The sequence below is a fragment of the Hylaeus volcanicus genome, chromosome 3 (genome assembly GCF_026283585.1).
Source record: "Hylaeus volcanicus isolate JK05 chromosome 3, UHH_iyHylVolc1.0_haploid, whole genome shotgun sequence".
In the NCBI taxonomy this organism is placed as follows: Eukaryota; Metazoa; Arthropoda; class Insecta; order Hymenoptera; family Colletidae; genus Hylaeus; species Hylaeus volcanicus.
The window spans coordinates 28,410,775-28,430,819 of NC_071978.1; the positions used below are offsets into that span (position 1 = coordinate 28,410,775).

The following is a 20,045-nucleotide window of genomic DNA, read 5'->3' on the forward strand; positions in this document are numbered from 1 at the left end:
CTTCGCGTGGCATTGTTGTTCATCGTGACTGGCCGGTCCTCTGCCGCTGTAACCCCCCATCCCGGACGAGCCCCCATATGTAGGAGTCTCAACGAAAAATAAGTTCATGTGAAAGTGTTTTTAATGGTTTCGATCTTTCACACGAACTGTCATGTACCGCTGCCCGGCACTCACATAAATGACATTTGATGTTTCAGAAAACGTTTCCCGTACATTTTTTCCTCTTACATTCGAATTGCGTTTAATCCCACAAAAATTTATCACGAATGAAAAATTCTGAAAGGTTGTTATCTCTCAACTTTTCTCATCGTTATACACGGTCTTCCCCGTTGAAATTCGACCCTTGTCGCGAGTTCGTCGAGGACGTTCTCTTTTCTGTTCCGGTCAGTAATTTGGACGACACGTTCGACGGGTCGCGTTCTCATCGACCCGAAACGAGAGTAATAACGACGGTCCCTAAGTGAACCGTCGCAACGAATTCTCCAGTGCCATGCGTGACGAGTGTCACATCGAGGAATTGGGGTCGGTCTTTCGAAGAATCGACGCGGACGATGCAACAGCAACAACACTATTCTTTTCAAAAAATTGTCGAGATGTCAGTTAAGAATCGAGTTCGTGTAGACGGATTATCAGTTCAGAATTTCTCGTTTAAATTCCTTATTAGGAATTCCTCGATGAGACTTTGGCATCAGATTCGCGCTACCAACGCAATTGGATCTATTAAAAGACGCGAGGAATTTTAAGCAACGAGCGCAATCGATTACGCGCGGTATTCTTACGCGTCCTCGTGTTCAGTTCTGCTAATTGCACATGCGCCGCCGAAAGCCCTTCGAGATAGGTCACGGTTCCCATACGTGCCTTGCAATTGTACGGTTCTCCTCTAGGCGCTACAAAATGAGCGACTAAATCACGGCCAGTTCCATTTAGAGACCGCCTACACGATACGCCTAACACACAAATTCCGTAACAGAAACTTCGAACTTCATCGTTACGCAAGTGACTTCCATGTTAACCACGTCGGAAAGTTTGTTATCGTGTCGCTCGGGGGGGAGGGGGGGGGGAGAGGCATGTAAGACGTCATTCAACACGCGATAATTGATCCATGTAAATTGCCCAGGGGGAAATTTATTCTATTCTTAAATGTTTGGAAACTCTACTTTTCCAAACAACTACCGAAGTTACCTCGATCCTTTTCTCTAAACTAATATTTCGTTCGTCACGATGAGAAAATTAGAGCGATACGTTGAAGAAGGATCAAGGATTTACGACCGCTGGAAACAAGGTTATTCGTTATCCCCGGTTGCAGAGCAATGCAATTTGTCTAAAGTGAGCGTGAAAAAAAGATGCGACCGAATTGAATTGAAAGAAACCGAGAAACCACATCGCGTTAGGATAATTTGATCGTTCGCCAAGTAAAGTGCAATCCTCGCGCAACGCTCCAGGAAGCCTCCTGTAAGGACGAAAAGTAAACATATTTTAATTTAGGCAGGAAGTCGGAAACGCGAAGAAATTTTCTATCGAGTATCAAATATGCTTTACATCCAAATTCAAGTAACTCGTAACACTAGATTAAATGATTCGCAATCTTGTCCGCGATTCGTTAACATACTTATCGAATCGACTGTACGTTTCACGGTTCGTTCCGTGTACTCTCCTCTCGTTATTTAACGGACGAACAAAGATAGCCAATAAGTGTTCGTATCTCGGTTTCCTCGGCCCGATAAAACATTGTTGCATTGCGGCAACTTTCGAAAGCGCCTAATTAGTTACACTTTCAGCGAGCACTGTAACTAGGGCGGTGCAGCATGGGCAACTGCACAGGGCACGGACCATCCAAGGGGGTTGCTCGCTTGGCACGTGCGGGAATCAGAATTTTATCCCGCTTCGATTCGATTGCATCTCACGTATGAAAACAGTGCGATGGCTTTATCGTATATGGGACGATTCTAGAAACTGGGACGGGCTACGTTTGCAGCGTGGATAGAGAAAACTGATAGAGAAGGAAGTTGGACGAGTTAACGCGTTTCTTGGCGACTTCCTGTAGGCTGCTTTCTGGACCCGTGTTTATGAAACGATTCTGATCACTCTTATACTTGCATGTACAAAGTGTTGATGAAAAATAACAAAGTTCGAGGGCTTTCTATTTTTTATATTCTATTTCTACCTGTTCCGAGAACATTTATTTTCATTCCCGTCCGTGATCCGTAAATTACGTTGAATAATACCCTTTATTCGATGCGTCAATAGAGTTACGCAATCTATTTGTATCGATGTTAATTGAATCAATGCCTCGACAGCAATCAAGCCTTTGAATGACTCATTCCATATAGGCATGATTCAGGAAGATCGGAAATTGAACTAACAACGTCACAGTGGGATGCTGTCTGTATCATCCGAGCATCTCCTCCCGGCCTGTTCCAGCTCATACACGGACACGTACACAACTGGGAAGAATTAATGAAATTTTACCATTGTTTCTAAGAAGTTACTTTTTCTAAGATCTTTCTTATATTCTTGTAATGTAACATTTATTTTTATATCTAAAGATCTTGTTACTATTTCGCTGGGTATCGCTGTACGCTCCGTTTTATCTGACCTTAAATCCGGGACTCCTTTCTTTTTCCAGTTTTCTTGTTCCACTTCGTAGAAACGGTCCATGGAGAAAGTCTCGCTTGTTTGTTCCATCTATATTAATAATTAAATCGAGTGGAGGACGTTCAGGTTTTATATGGTAATCGAGGCCAACGCGGTACCTTCCAAAAGTATCCGAACAGCTTTTAACAGAGTAATTATTTACTCTTTTTTCCCTTTAACGCTAGGAGTATGGTTTCAGCCAACGTAAATTCAATTTAACGTGCAAATTGTTCTTTCCCGCGTATAATATTTATTCGTACAACGTCTCGATACACACGAAATCCGCCTGAGGAATAATTAGACAGCCGAGTTGTATTTATTCTCATTAGTATGAAGGCGTAGAACGTTGTTGCATTTACATTCGAGTAGAAAGGATATCGAAGAAATAAATATTACATTCAGTGGCGGAAAATTAGCATACTAAATTGAATTTTCTCTCGGTACGAGAAAAAGAGAACGTCGTACAATGAAAGAAGTTTCTGTTTAGCGAACGTCTTCTGCAACCGCACGTGCAACTTAGCTGCCTCTTTGTACGCGTATGCATGTTAGAATGAGTAATTTTTTTTTCATTTCACGGACAATAGAGTTCGCGTAGAAACCGTCGTATTGTAAATACAATGGGAGACGCGCACCGAGCGAACTCGCGAGATAGAGATCGACGTTGTCAATAAAGTTGGATAGATTATCTTTATGGTTCGCCGTAGTCGTAACAATACCTCTGGTTCGCGTTGTTAGGCATATTTCGCGGGTTACTGGGACGTACTGCGGCTCGTAAAACCGGTCGTGATCGCGACTTCCGCCGCGATTAGCTGGATTTTGCCTTCAATTGTAAAAATTACTCGCTTCGCGGCTCGTTTGCGAAACAAATTCGTTTCACCGGAGGTGCAGCGGTCTGTGTTCCACCGAATGCGATGGTCTAGTTCTCCATTCTCGGTCCGAGGCTGTCGTAAATTTATGTAATCGTGGCCAGGCGTCTTGCGAGGTAGCCAACCATCCGCAGTAGTTACAAATTTTCGACAGACAGATTCTGAATCTTGTATCGCTGCTCGGTGTCCATTAGCTGATTTCTTAGCTGCGGAAAAGTCAGTAGAGACAGGACCAAGATAAATTTCGGAGCCGTCCGTGTTCCCCGAGGACGCGTTTGCGTGTAAACAAAAGTTCCAACGGCAACCTTTGAGTGTCGAGAAACGAATCGGTGACGTCGATGTCGTCGTATCGACCCTGCCGGTCGGGCGTCGGCTGGCGTCACCCTGGCAACCATCGTCCAATTCCTTTTGCATAACGCCGGTAAGAAACAACGTTGTGCCCGACTGGGTGACGGGAGTCTTTTCCCTTTTTTTTTTTTTTTAAAGATAGCTTCTCTTCATTAGCGCTAGGACCATCGCGTGGTCGAGTACACTCGCGACGTGGACCTCCGCCAGGTTGATCGCGACGCTGAAAACCACGTGCCGCGTCTCGACCACTTCATGATACGTTGACTTTCGCGTCTTACCAACAGCTTGGAACTCTCCGTGTTTTTCCACCGCAACATACACTGAATAATTACAGGCTCCAGACGTAATTAACTGTGTATTTCGACCAGCGATTTGTACCTTTACATAATTTTGGTGATTCCATAATGCGAGCACAGTGTATGCGAGAAGTCGCTACGACGCTGTAGTTGTTCACACCACTGTTCTTTGACGAGGTCGGTGAAGATCGTTGTTAGCTACGCGGAAGGTTTCGATCTCAAGAGTCTGTGCTTCGCTGTAGAACACGCCGCTGCGGCTTCTACCTACATAATTTGCGAAGACAAGTACGTACCAAGTGATTATTCTGAAGAGAGTCGTATAAAAGGGACTCGGTTGTGTAACTGTTACACCTGACCTACATGTAACGACGTACAGAGAAAAATGTGACGAAATTGGGTGTAAAAGATTATTATGAATCGTGTCAGGAAAATCCTATAATAAAAAGGGATGACTCGTGTCCTTTGAACACGTTAATTGTGACATCATGCATGCGCAAAGGAGTCCAAACTGGCAGAGTTCGAGTAACGAATGTCAAGTACTTCAGACAAACACGAAGTTCGGAAGACGATCTTGGAGGGCTGCAGTGCGATGCGGAGACGCGGTAGCGAGGACGTAATGAGGTCTTCTTGGACGGTTTCCTGAATTTTGCATACGCCTCGGGCGACCATGTTGCAGGAGACATGCAGGTGTGCGATGCAGCGATGATTCACGTGTCCATAATTTGGGAAGCCGACTCTGTACCTCGAATCCGTTGAAAATTCGACGTCCACCCGAGTTTACGATACTTTCAGATAGAATATCTTCCCTGGCAAAGGAATTACGAATATCTTCGCTCTACGAAACCACTGGCTTCCGTCGTACGAACATTTTTCAACCCTCGCGAAGCACGATTATGGACCTGCTTGAAATAAGCAAATTATTACTTCGTGCTAATTAATTTTGACAGTTATCGCGTCGATCAATCTTCACGCGACTGCTTCTCAGAAACCGAACAATTCCGAATTCATGTTACCCGCAACTTTTCAAGCGCATGCCTCCTAAGTTTCTCTATTAAAACTTGAGACTTCTCGTTCAGCCTTTGATCTCGAGACAACGACGATGAAACTGAATAAGCCGCTACAAATAGCGTAGCACGGAGAGTGTACATTCGCGTTGCACATTCATCGGTACAAGTAAGAGGAAAAGAATGCGTAATTCGAGCCTGCTAATGACTAACAACCCGACCGACTCCCGCGAAGGACGGGCGATTATAAACTCCGTTTCACGGTAACGGAGGTGTTGACTATAACTAGCCAACCGTGTTTTCATTGCAGTGGACGTGGTAATCCTCGTATCGTGGAAACCATCGCGAAGAAGCCAAGCTCGATATTTAGTCATCCATTCTATACACATTTAAGTTTTTTTTTTCAAATCCAAAACTCGACATTTTGTTTTACATTCACCAGTTCATAGTTTTCATCGCAATTCCACGCACGATGGCCAGTTATAATCGACGCAACTCCTGTTTCAGATTCTCTTTTTCAAACGATTCATCGCGCGTTCAAAATGCAAGGCAATTCGAAGCTGCTACTCGCGGCTCGATGATCTCTCTAATTAAGATTCGACTCGGTCGGCCTGCACGATCAGATGTATCGTTCTATTGGTTGTTTACCGACCCTTGGGCTACCAGAAAGCATCGATCGGCGCATCAGCCGCGGGCGAGGCGTATCGCTCCGATCCTCGTATCAGACGCGATCCATTATTCACGATATTGTGCCATGACTTACGCCAAGCGTTAAAACACGACGGAGGCATGGAAGTTTCTTGTTTATCGTCTCCGTGCTCGGTCATGTTTACAAATGCCGTTGGAGATATTTCTCCGACGTCTTCGGGCTTCAACTATCTGCCCAACTCGCGGATGCTCGGGCCATTTTTGGCAAAGGGGGATGACGGCTAAGCGATCACCAGTTTCAGCCAACGTTTCTTGCGACAGCATTCGACGTTGAAAGTTTCGTTATCTGGCAATGCGTTGCCGAGAGTTGTGCAGCGTTAGGCGTTTGTTAATCCTGCGGTGCTCCGGCTGAAAACTGTAACGTTATACATTTGAGACAAACATGTATAGTCTCTTAACTGTCGTCGACGTTGCTTAAAGTTATAAATCGTCAAAACTTAGACTCGACGCAGGTTGGCTCCAGAGTGTGGATATGCACACAGTATCACTCTCCGCAACCACCCATTACCCTCATCCGGATTGAATTAATTCCATTTGAGCAAGCACCATTTCCAGGGTATACGAGAGTTTAGTAACGGTATAGCTGGATGGAGGGACTCCTAGGTGTTCCAGTATTTCCTAATAGGTATAACGTTTCTGTGTAAATAGAATATAGGATATCCGCATCGCACGGATCTGCGAGCCAGCCGAATAATACGCGAGTTTAAGTGTCCAATTATTCCCAGTTCTGTATTCCAAGCCGTCAGGCTAGGTAAGAAGGTTAATTTCGCGGAGCGTTTTCTTGTTTCGTTGACCGTTTATTGCCAATAATGATACAATAGTTGTACTAATTTCCATCGCGACGGATGCGGTCGATGTGGGTCGCTGTTTCCTCTTCTTTGGACGTTCGCGGTTCGTCGTGATCGGGTAGGTAATTTAAAGCGATGTAGCTCTAATTGGTTCCGATTAGGTTGTCTCGGAGGAGCAAAAGCAGCCCAACCCAAGTAGAAAGACGGGAATTAACATACCGCGACGTCACGGTGGAAGGAGAAGCACAGGTGCAGCAGGAAGTTGATAAAACGACTTACACCTGCGCGTACGCATCGCTCGAACGTGAAATCCGAGTTCGCACGGTCCCTCGCCGAGGTCTACCGCGATTATTTGTCACTTTGCATGCTTAGCGAGCCGCGTGTATCGTTAACTAATATCGATCGAGTGGAGTGTCGCGTGAGTTTCCCATCATAGACCGTACTGGGGTTAATCTGAAAGTATGATGGGACGTCGTTGACTCGTTTATTTTGACAGCGATACGACGGCTCGTTCAATTTCCAGATATATTTGGATTTGCACGTTAATTAAGCGAAAATGTCGCGACGACACGTTAGGTCACGAGGTATCCAAACGTCATGTTTCGTCGGGTAGATAGATACACGCGAGACTTCGTCCCGAAGTGCTCGTCGAGTAGAAATGAAAATAGAAAGTCAAGCGTATCGACGTATTCGACGAAATGTCTCGAATCATACGTATTACTCTTGGAATTTAGGAAACTGTGCAGGTCACTCAACACGCCCTTCCGCTACCGTTTCACTTTCTACTCTCCCGTTAAGTCAATACCACCTATTCGTAAAAAGAAACCACTTACAATTACTCGTTTCGCTCGGGTCGACGAACACACGCAAGATATCGAGAGTTATAATTTTCCATCTGTGTAACTCTGCTTTCGGAATGACACGTGGTAGGGTCGAACCGCTGACACGAGGTGGAACAGAAATCTCGGTGATATGTTTCGATGGGACGACGGACGATTCGGCGTACCGAGATTAATCGGTGTCACGGATGCAGCGAGAGCACACGAAGACTCCTTCATGCGCGAATCGTGCAAACACATGCGATGACTGCGTTACGTTCGGTGGAATTAAACACAGAGAAATTGGCAGCGGCGTACTCATGGGAAATTTATGATAATTCTACAGTGGCTGTTGCCAAGGGTGACGTATCCACCCTCGTGCGTTTACATGTATCGTATGTTCCGCACACGAGGCGCTTAGGAGTAGCTGGGACCGATAGCGTCTATATCCTCTTACGTCAGGGGATGAATGGACACTTCTACTGAAGGCCAAAGCCAGGAGACGTTGCGAGAGCTGGCCTTCGTTTTCCGATCCATCGAGGAAAATCGAGGCCCTTCTTATCAGCGAAGCTATAATAAGCAACACCAGAGGATTTCGTCATTTCCCTTTCGTAGATGCAGTGCGATCTGATCCAACAATTGATTTCCGAATTGCACCCGTCGTTCCAAACGCGACAACGCATTTCGTTTCTCGAACGTCGTGATGCGAGCTCGTGTCGAGGTTGTGGCGTCTGCCGCGTTATCCGGCTCGTGTAAACGTTCATGAAATATTTATCGGACGACAGACTTTCGAAGCGGAAGCTTCTGGGTACAGCCGGTGCATTATTTGGAACGGCACGAGCGTAGAGGGCCACTCAAAGCTTTCCTGGCCTGAATGATGCACGCGAAACGCGCACCCTTTGGCTCGACAATGACGCACGGTGTACTTTGACCCGGCGAAGTGGTTGATAGGAAGCCCCCCACGTGTAAGACATGAACTGGAATGCAGCTCGAGTTGCTGCGTACGTAGCCGCTTGTCAGCCTTAATCCGCTCACTGGCGTACAATTTCCTGCGTGTTTATAGGGGACGAGGTATTCGAGTAAAGAAGCTGCTGGCAAACTCATGAGAATGGCGAGGATATATAGCTGCGTTCAAAAACTGGGAAATCTATGCGCTCGAACTTTAGAAGTTTGTAAGCGATAAGCCAGTGTCTTGGAAGTCTACCATTGCTCACCGAATACCAAAGAAACTAACAGGGTTCCACGAAATCCACGAAAATCTTTCTTGAAGACGTTAGATCCTGCCAGGATCCCGGACGAAAGGAGAAGAGGATGTTCTCGATGCGAATCAGAACTCTCGACTTTCAGTCTGCATCCAGATCTCGTTAATCAGGGCCACGTTTCCTCGGACGGGATGTAAATTGTTGCTAATTACGGAGTAATGAGGGGGAGGGCGGAGAAGAATCGCGACGATCGGGGAAATTCCTCGAGTTCGTTGATTAATCGCGGTCCGTATGTCCGGCGAGTTCATTAGCGCTGCTTTAAACGAGAAGGCGCCAGATCTTGGAGTAGCTGAAGGATAATAAGAGGGATGTACACGTGGGGAACAGCGAGTCTGACCTAGATGAAAGATTCGATCGATCGGAGGACGGCATCCTTTGGCTCCGCGTTTAACGCCTACGGACAACCAGGACGAACCGAACTGGTAAAGAAAAAGAAAAAAAGGAAGTCGCGAAACGTGCTCCAACGCTTCGACCACTCGTGCGCCTCTTCGAGGAATCGATGCGACTCCCGTGGAAGGATTCGGATCACGCGCTCCGTTGAGCGAACAACATTGTTTCTCTCGTACCGCGATCCTTGGATTTTTATAGTTTGCGAATTACGTGTCTAGCAACGACTAAACGAACATCTAGAAGAACACGGTCAAACAGTTCTATCGAGAGGAGGGAATTCGCACAGAAAATGCTACATCTCGTATGATCTTCTTCCTTTTAGATTATCGATATTAAATTTAATTCGATAAAGAGTTAACTCCAACTATAGGCGCATTGGAAATTTAGAATTTCTTCCCGAGGCTTGCATATGTTACAACCTGATACATAAAACATGGCGAAAGTCGAGCGCCGGCAGAAAATGAAGGTCCGTGGGGTCGCGGTCGTCGTCCAGAGTTCCTCGAAAACGGACGTGAGAGGGCCGCGACTCGATCTCGAGACGAGATGTCTCGAGTCGGCGAGGAATGAAACATCTTGTAGCGTTTTGCATTCGAGCGTGTCACGACGCCGTGAATCCACTTTCGTCTGTTTTCGCGCGTCGCGGGTAGGGTTCCCTCGTATTAATTAGCCCCACATGACTCTTCCGGGTGTTTTTCTTCTTTTTCTTTGATTCACCGCACGTATGGTTTCAATCTTTTTCAAACTCGACCTTTTACGAAGGATAAAACGCAAGCTCGATGGTCTCCTTTATCTTTCTCGTGTACCGCGTCGTGGACAGTCCGATATCTAATTTAAAAGCTTCGAAGAGAATGATGGAACTGGGGAAAACGGAATAAAATCTCTGTCGCTTTGCCGCAAAAAAGTTGGCAATCCAATCTTTTCACCTTTCCGATATTTTCAACCGGAGTTTCGATGACACGAGAAAATTGATCGGTATCTGTTTCAACAGGGCGCAGGGGATGGGTGGCCAGAACGTAGCGAGGCAGAGACAGGAGGTCGACTTTCGAGCGATAAAAGTCGAGCACACAAGCGAGCGAGCCACAGGAGTCGGAGCGAGTTAATCAGGAAGATGGAAGTAACGAGGCCGGCACCCGTGGTTCAATCCTTTGTATAATCCCTGCTCGTAGAACGGGGAGCGAAGACTGGCCTCTGTTAAGAATTAAAAAGGATCTTCTTTCATAACGACTAGGTTGACACGGTTGCTCCTCGTCGGGATTAAAGTGGATTACCGTTGGAGGAGCAGGTCGTTGCCACTTTGAACAGATGGGCAAAGTGGTACCGCGATTCTTATTTTAATCGTACCCTCGATCACGAGTTTGCAACGTATTTCACATCGTTACTAGATTTAAGGTAACGCAAGAAATCATAATACGATAGAAAAACAATAATGAACCAAGTAAGAGGGTTAAGCCACTATTAGAACGTTCGTTTGATGCGCGCGAGGTGTATAATTTAGTTCGTTTTGGTTAAATAATCGACCACAGCCGGAGGAAGGAAAGTTGGACGTCCGGATTCAGGTTAAAGACTCCGTGGAATTGTTGGGCCGCGTTTAGCCGCTGTCTACGCGGAATAATTGCCCGTTCGTTTGTTCTTGCGGCGATAATCGTTCTCGCTGATTCAACTTTCGTCGGGAGGTCGTTCGACCGAAGAGATACGCGACGTTAGAGCAGCCGCGACGATGCTGTACGGATTAATTCACCGAGATTAGGCACACAGGGACGATTGTCCGCGAGTTACCGTTGCACCCTCTTTGAATTTCTAAGAAGGAAACGCTCCGCCGTTGGACAACGTTTTTATTGAAACGAGAAACGATAACGGAACCATCGGCAAATCCATCCAGATTAGAACGGGGAGAAGAAGCATTTACCCGTGCGTGTAAAATATCGGTTATCTGCTCGATAAAATTATGCAGCCCGAGATCGGTCACGCGAGACTCGCACGTTCTTGAGTTTGTAAAAGAAATCCTCCAATTTATGACGAATGCGATGGTCGAGTGCAATGATCAAACAATACTTGCATTATTCGTACGAAATTTGCTAGCGACGCTTGAATTCTTAATATTCCCAAGAAACTCGATTACGTCTGAAGGTAAACTGTATCAAATACTCGGTTCATCGTGGAGAATATCAAACATAGTCAGCGAAGAGATTTCTCTGTTCACCACACAAAATACCGCACGATATTCTTCGCGAAACATTGTATACTCTGAATAGGCTTCAACTCGCCGCAATGTATCCACCGCAAAACCATCGTCGCTAATAATCAGCTAGATGCAGACAGCCAGACAATCTCGGTTCAATCTTTGGTTCAATCGGTGTTTTCCCTCCGCTGAACTGCTTCTGACTGGGACAGGTAGACGCAGTTGTTGTTACGAATATATACAGAATAAAAATCACGCAACGGCTCAAGTTTCATTCGTGAATTAAAAAAGGACGACATATCGTTACTCCTTCCTAGTGACTAAGCGCAAATTCGGTGAAAGCGACTCCGATCCAGGTAGCCGAAACTTAATTAAGCACTTTCGTTATACAATAGATTGGATCTTTCCGTCTGTATTTCAATGAAATAGAAGCAACTTTTTATAAGTGAATTAATTTGATTAGAAAGGTTCGTAAGATTGCGAGGTTGATCGAATTTGGCAAGAAGCGGGCAACAATTCTGTTTGTAAACCGAGCCCTGCGGAGCTTCTTCGCCGTTGTTACATTTCCGTCCTTGGCCAGGGAATCCTTTCGCAGGCTCATTTGCATTCCCGAGCTTTTATTCGGTGCACTTCGAGGAAGAATGTAAGGAAGCTGGAGCGTCGATTCTGCTTCGTTTCAGATATCAAAAAGATTCTCCTCCGCAACTTCGCATCGCTGAGGGGCGGCTAGGGGGATGAAGAAAAGGTTCGCGAGATCGTGAGTGGAAATCAGAGTTTAACCCTCGAAAGTTGTTCCGCTCGTGGGGATTCTAGTCGTTCGATTCTTCGCCAGCGTCGTCTGCAAGCACGGTTATTTTAAGTAAAAAGCCTCGAAGGTGTTAGCTACCTACTGGTGCATCTAATTTACTTATCAGCGTAGATAACTCGTGGTGCCAATCGAAGGCAAATCTTCCCCGCATTTTAAATTAAAATACTGGCGCAACGTGGGCGACGGTCCAGATTTGGCAGGTCTCCCCTGTATCCGGGAACTTCCACTTCTTATCTGCTCCCCACGATCTTCCAGCGAGTTCACGAGCCTCTGCGTCGTTCCGGCGAAGATCGTTTTTCCTTGGTCCTGGCTGCTCCACTTTCGCCGGCCACTGGTCGGTCGTTTAATTTGCAGCTCGGCAAGAAACCGCCTCCGTGGAAGCTTTCGAGCTCAAAGCGGAAGGAAAAAAAATACTAAAGAACCAGGCGGTTCGTCCTCCTCGCCTCCGAGCGAGCCCCTAGTCGAGATATTTATTACAGCGGAACGATCTCGCTGCCGGTCGAACCCGCGATCCGGGGACGATCATCGAAACGGAATTATTTGCGTTCCTTTCCTGCCTTCCTGGAATCTGCCGGCCGACCCAATTTCCAGCGCGTAAACGCGTTTTGCCTAGGCAAATCGGTCTGCCTCGGATCATCGAGAGTTTCTGAACCAGTCTACGAGCGCATTAATTCGATCTTGTTACCCACTCCTTTTGGTTTTCTTCCTCGTAACGGTAACGAACATCGTCCGGTGGCGAAAACGTGAGCGACAAACCTTATTCGCGCCAAACAAATAGCCTACCAGCCAATAAATACGAACCCTTGGTCTACAGCAAATTTATTTATTTATGGCCCTTGTTAAATGACGTTAGGAAGCTACATACAAAAAACAATATACTCTTTTGTCTTTGAAATATCGAATTTGGAGATTCGTTGCGAGGACACTGTTCTCTCGCGAATCAGTTGACTGGATCGAAAGAATTGTAACGGGATCGGATAACGCGACAGCGTTTGAGTTAATTCCGTCTAATCCCGATTAGCAGTCTGCATGGTAAACGTTAGTGGGTCATCGGATCGTGCCAATTCGGTCGGTACCCGCGATAATCTGAAGATAAACGGGTCGGTATTATTGATAAAACTGGGTCGTCGACCATCGATTTTCCCGGTTCGCCTTGCTCCTTTTCGAATCGGGTTCCATGCTCGTGGATCTCGATTAACGTAAGAAAATTCGTCGATACCGTTATCGATCCTGCTACGAGGCAATTAGAGGTTTTATGAATCCTTTTCCAAAGAATTTTTCTTCGTTCGGTAACATCCTTTAGTCGAAGAATCATCCATCATCTACTTACTGTTTCCTGCTAACTCGATTTTTTCTTTCTGTTTCAGGTAAGTCACGAAAACACACCATAAAACGTACCCGTGGCTTATTTCCAAACAAGGTATTTATCTCGATCACCCATGATCGAAAACATAGCGTAAGGTTTTCTCGGAAGAAGGAGATCTAGCTGTAAAAATAAAACGAAACTTTCGCATCGGACCGAACGCGAGTTGGCGCAGAGTACCGCGGCGGATCCGACGCTGCAGAGTTTTCGAGACGCGATTCGAGGCCTCTCCGCGAACTTGCGAAATTCGTGGAAAGCGAACGTGACTGGAAACGGTTGTGACACATCCTCGTAGGGAACCAGCCGCGGTCGATCTCGCTGTCGAAGTCCTCGCCGCGCCAGTAAACAATCGTTCGCCAGGTGAAAGCATATCGGTACGTGACGTAATTTTCGTAGGACCGTCGGTTGTCAGCGCGCGAGAGCGCACACGCGGAAGGGATCGTTTTTCTCTGGTTAGCTTTTTAACGATCCACGGACAATGCGCGGCCGAGCGAGTAGAGCCACGGTTGCTTTTTGCCTCTCGCGAAGGAAACGCATTTTTGCAACTGGGCGGACGCTGACAAAAAGGATGGTAGCTAATGCGAACGGTACCCGGAGCTACTTTCGGTGTCGGGGTCTTCTCGATTGCCGTCACGTCCCGTCGTCCCTTTTCCGGCCGATCGCGTATCGAGCATTACAATGGCGTAATATCACATGTCGACAACGAGAAGTAACGGATTCGCGCGCTGCACGGATTCAGCGATGATTTAATCCCTCGGCGACTTTTCCGCGCAGCTGGCCGCCTTGGTCTAGCGCCGCGCGATGGCTACCACGGTGAAACGCGGAACGACTCGGAAGATCGCGAGTTAGTGGTCTTCGAAGCCGCTAAACAGTTATTCCGTCGAGCTATTGTCCCGAATATGTGACGCGCGCGAGGTATTCAACGAATACTGAGTCATCTCGACGCGCGAAGAACTGGATATCCTCCGTTTGTCGGACTGTATATTCGATCGTACGAGTTTGAAGGCATGTATGCTTCGGATGTCAATTCTTTCCGATCTCCGTGAATATTTGATCGATCTGTACCAGCAAAGAGAGGACATATTCGACCACTCACGCGACAAACGTTCAGTCTCGCTCGGACTTATTTGCGGAACGGATTCATCGCGTAAAAGCCTTTTGGAATCAGTGAATTATTTCTCGCCCTTCCCGATGTTCCGAGAGCGTGATATTAACCCCCAAGGAGCTAGCCTGAGAGCCACCTCCCTCGAGGATTCGAATCTATAAATGTCTCTGTGATAATTCACAGGTCCCCAAGGATTCCTTTAGCGGTCATCCGTACGTGACCGAAATTCGTGGACGCTCTCTGAATTCGCGGGGCTCCTCCTTCCGAGATTTCGTGGTTTCCGAGCCGTGTCGAACAGCGAAGCGTCGATTAGCGAGCAAGCGGACAGTCGTAGTCGAAGTGACAAAGTGCCGCGAGCAAAAACGGCGAAAGATCTCTGTCAATCACCGTCTTGCCCTTGGTTCTCGATCCCGATCTGGCAGCTGGTGACTCGTTCGATCGTGCCATGTACGAAGCCGCTCGCCATCGGTCCGGTCGAACGACGGACTTGGCATATTAGTCCCCATAAAGGAGCATCGATCGGTATTTCAGTGACTTCGTACACGAGGCACGCACGCGGAAGATCAAGCCGCAAGAAGCGCCCCAGCCACCTCCGCGATGCGGGTAACAGTATACGACGTTGGAACTTCTGTCTCGCAAAGTACGGCGGTTTGACTTCTTGGGCGAAATCTTTTTGTTCCTAGTTCCGTGGGATCCTCGAGCTTCTAACACGGGGATGAGAAACGTGTGGCCTCTTCGACATGCTTGGCACGCCCTTTCCAATTTCTAGCGGGGATAGCGTAGACTTCGCGTAAACTGTACTTGTTGTGCATCTTCGCGGTACACGGGATAAGTGAAATTATGTACAAAATACTCCACTGTCGTGAAACGCGTGACGGTACGAGAAGTTCTTTAGAGGTACACCGCAGTTATCCGATGCGGACTAACTTGGTCCGTCGAAGTCTCGAATCTAGCCGAGGATTCCGGGGAATTTGGAGAACGAGAGTTAGATAACAGAAATTTGGTAGCTCTTGCGAGACTCTCGGTTGGACGTCGTCGAGTACTACTCGATGCTCTAGGGCACGTAGCGATTACTCGACACTCGCGAAAGCAGCGATGGATAATTGGTTTACCGTTCAAGTGTTCTCTGCATATAGCCGCCGATGCAAATTGAAGTGTAATCCATAGTCAGGACACGGCAAATAAAGGATGAGTCGTTCGTTCTTGGACGAACGTTTTCTTTGCTTTAGTGTTCGGTTACCGAGCGAGACAGTGACCCAGCAAATCATCGAGAAACTCGAGTAACGGATCAACCATTAGGTGCTACGATTATACTTTATGGGGCTGAAAATTATCGTTTCATCTCACGCAGCATTCTTTATATTCTTTCCCCCGAGCGTCTCTGGGTCGTAAGGCGCTTCTAGGAATCGCTCTAACGATCATCACCTAGCGAAGGATAGTTTCGGCGCGGACTTCATCAAACATTCTCTAGCTATAAAAGCGAGCTTGGCGCAAATTGCTGACCGCAGCCAACCGTTCCTTACGACCAGGATAATCTCGCATTGCGAAGCTTCTCTCACTCTGCCTTGCGCACCTCCCACGTTCGTACCCTCGTTCATGCTCGACGAACGCGACGTTTAGTTTATTTTCGATCCGAAAGCGTCTGGGTGGCCGGACGAAAGCGGTTCATGGTTTTGAGAAATCTTCCTACATTCCTGCCTTTCGACGGATGCGTGCAATGTCAGGTACCGATTTAGATTATCAAATTAAATATGAGTTTCAGTTTTTTTTCTCTCGCCTCGACGAAAAGAATAGTTGCCTCCCTCGTACGTTCTATATTTGCTTGAACTGCTCCATCTATTTGAAGAGAAAGTAATAATCCTAGAAGTGTCGCCTCGAGAGCCTCGAAACGGTTGAAAAATAAATCAAACGTTTCAAATATAATCTAACGCTATCGAATGCGATGTCATCCTGAAGAATTGGGTAACCCCGATTTTCGAACGGAATTTTTAATGACACCGTTACGTACCGAAAAATGACCGAAATAGTCGTATCGATGGATATTAAGAGAAAATCCCCTTGTTTTTAGTCGTTTATCGAGACACGTAGCCCCGCGAACGAATCTTCTTCATGGTCTTGATTTTTTTTATCGAGTCAGCGAGCACCGGGCTCGGACGTTTGCATTCTCCGAGCTCCAACCGTTGCGAAAACTGTATAAATATTTATACACCTTGTTCAATATTTGTATTTCATCGTACATTAACGACCATACGTTTGAGACTTCCGCGACTCTTGAATTTTTTTATACAGCGGAGCGCCGCAATTTTCATTTAATTGTATCTAGGAACAAGTAGTAATTGATTTTTATGTGCGTATAGAAATATTTCCTAACGATCCTTTTATGGCACCGTAAATTTGCCAACCGTGTAATGTATCTGAATTATGCACTAGTACGAAGGAATAGGAATAAGTTACGAAACATTCGAAACGCGAAATTCAACGGCAATACGTTGATAACCGTAATTAAGAAAATGTTTATGAAACCGGAATTAACTGCTTCGAGCAAATAGGCGTAAACGCTAATGAAATGGGTAATGTAAACGAGAGAGGAATTTCCCTTGTCGTTGAACTTATTATAGAGCCTATAATTTTAATAAAGTAATTACTAGATGAACGTTCTAAAAATGCAAAGCTGTAGTTCACGGGCTGTCGTGAGCGACGTGTTACCAACGATAAGCTTTTCGTTTAACATATTTCACCGTCTCGCGCTGAAAAGATATACATCGATGTCGATTTTTCGCGCGGAGCCGGTGCCGGTAGATCCGTCCTGTCATGTTCAAACAAGGGCGCGAGTGTTCAGTGGTGTACCTGCGCTGAGCGCGCGGCCCACCTTCGGATTAAATATCCACGAAACGAACAAAAAATTGTGTCTGGCGGGCCGATCGTGTCTTCGCGTGTTCGGGAATTTCCGTCACCCCTCGGTGAGGCTTACGAGCGCGCTGCATCGCGGCGTCATTCAGTCGAACGCTGACCGCCACGCGCGCAGGATCGCGTCACCACGAGTGTACAACGGCTGTCATCGACTCTCAGCTGTCCGATTGACGGCGAACCCAATCTCGCGTTTCCGTCGACCCAGTGCCGCGTAAATCGATCGTCGTCAGAGATTCGCTCGATACACGGCACGTCGATTCTCGATCGATACGGTGTTTGCGCGACTCGCGGATCGGTCTTTGCGGTGACACGTGCTCTCGCTAGGCGGATCGTTTGACAGTGCAGTTATTCCCTTGTCAACGGAATCGAGGCGTGGGTGACTCGTGAGACCGCTAGAAAAAATTCTTACACGTGATCAAATTCGTGTAGAGGATCTATCATCCTTTAACAACTCGAATAATAAAATGAGATTATAATTTACTTGGAACGAGTATGAAACTTGCGAATGAGTCGCTTGGCAGTGTCTTTATCCGTCGTCTATTGTTAGAATAAAATTGAATCTATCTTTGGACCGGCTGTCGGCGAGCACAGGTGATACGGATAGGTGGTGTTTCTGGATCGCGATCGAGGTCGCGTCTGGAGTCGAGTATTCGTGTTCGACACACGGTTCCCACCCTTCTCGGGGCTTCTTAACTAAGCTACCCGACTTTAAACGATTTCATCAACGAGGCCACTCCTGTCGCTCCACGTGTTACGATACACACGCTCATCTCCGCTCCGTGGAGTTGACTGACCGAGTGACTCACAAGATCGCGGAGCCTATTCGTCCCGTCTCGCCGATTGAAGATACGCGCACAACGCGCTCGTTTCTATCGTGACACGGCGGTTCGTCAGTCAGGGAAAACAATCGTGATAGGAACGGAATCGAACTGAGAGAGGAAGCAAATCTTGCAAACCTCCGAAGCAAAATTTTCGCAGCTGTTCGACATCCCCACGCGAGTCCAGCGAACCCCGTCCATCGGGGAACGCTAGCCCAGACGATTCGCAATTAGCGATCGACAAAAGTGCTGGCCAGTAATTGGGAGCCGGATTAATTGGAACGCGAAGCCATCGCGGCCACCCGCCATGAAAGAGACGAACGCAGCGGGTGGGTCGGTCGAATAAGCCCGTGCCTTCCTCGCTTCGCGGATTCCGTCTGCACACCAAATAAACATCGGTAGACGGTACATTTTTCAAGTGTGCTTCTCCAAAACATTCGCGAGTGCTGTCATCGCGTGGTCTCGTAAGAAGTGAGAAGTAAAGTTCGATTTGGTCGATCCTACAGTGCGATCGGTGCTAGAAGATCCTCGCCATCGAATTGGAAGTGCCAGAACAAGAGAAGGCAAGAGGTACCCCTCGATCACCGAGAACGAGAAGAGTTTGCCAGTGAACCTCCAAGTGTGCTCCAAGAGTAACCCAACGCGAGTGCTATCGAGTCTGCAGGAAATTGATTGGAAGTGTCAGGAAAAGGGACGCTGAGAAGAAGGGTAGCTTCGACGGTCAGCGTGTCGGGAATCGGGCCTGAGGATGCGCCGTCGGGCGACAACGCGTTCTTCGAGAATAGTAGCGGTAGAATGTTGACGGCCCGTTCTGGGCCTCTTGGGCTCGGCGTACCGCGAACCCTGGGGCCCGCAGAGGGGAGCGACCATCTCTTTCTGCTGCCGGAAAGGGCATTGATCATGGACAGCACCCACTTGCGACAGGACCTGGCCGGTCTGGACTTCAACTTGCATCTGAACCTGCTCCACACGGCACCGCGTGGCAACGTCTGGCTATGTAAGTTGTCGTATTGCACTGGGTCACTGGCAGGGACTTCCAGTCTTTGCTTTTTATGGTTTATGGAACGCACGGGACCGTAGTCCGATGTACAACGTTTTTCTCCTGTAAAACGCTCGAGACATCGTGTTCGTTGCGGTAGACCAGTACTTTTCAGACTTTTTCTTTTTTGAGTGGAACGTATTTGCAGGATATATTTACATCCCTTTGCGGCTATTTGGTTTTCAAATATTTCATTTATAATATTTGGAAACAAAATATATTCCGTGCAAACGTTCCGTCGTCGAGTTGAATTTCGCGAAAAATATTTGCGTATTTCCTATACGTCGACCACGTTCGCGATGTTTGCACGCTTCGCGTATTTGCCATTTATATTCGTTTCAAAGGTAAACACGGCGTCGATTAAATGTCGCGTACCCGTGTACCTATTACGACGTCGAGGGATGAAAGTATCGATAGAGAACGTAGTCATAATTTGGTCGGAACGAGCAGATTGTCACGCGCCAGTTTTTCAGATCGTCCCGTGCTTCGTTCGTTCGCCTGTCCTAACAAATCGTCCTTCAACTTCGGAATTTAATTGGAGTGGACGGCAAGAAGTTTTAATTGGAACATGGGATAGCTAGCGTTAAGCGAGACTGTGCATCGAAATGTCGTTAAATCGCGTTCATCTTGATACTCGACTCCCTGTCTGTCGTTACGATTACTTTCTACTCGCTAATAAGAAAGCCTCTTTCAGGCCCGTCCTTCCAGT

At 47.0% G+C, this 20,045-nt stretch overlaps 1 protein-coding gene across 23 annotated transcripts in view; it reads left to right on the forward strand.

The window, feature by feature from the left end:
- LOC128874271 (MAP7 domain-containing protein 1) overlaps positions 1-20,045 on the forward strand; it is a 166,231-nt gene that overhangs the window by 42,239 nt on the left and 103,947 nt on the right. For 3 of the 23 annotated variants that reach the window (XM_054118837.1, XM_054118836.1, XM_054118841.1), the window contains exon 1: positions 17,586-19,294. The exons of 17 other annotated variants lie outside the window; for them this stretch is intronic. In XM_054118837.1, the coding sequence (XP_053974812.1) occupies positions 19,093-19,294 (202 nt within the window). In that variant the 5' untranslated portion in view covers positions 17,586-19,092. Of the gene's footprint in view, positions 1-16,271; positions 16,294-17,584; positions 19,295-20,045 lie in introns of those variants that run through there. 3 more of the 23 variants (XM_054118850.1, XM_054118862.1, XM_054118833.1) reach the window with 2 other exon arrangements.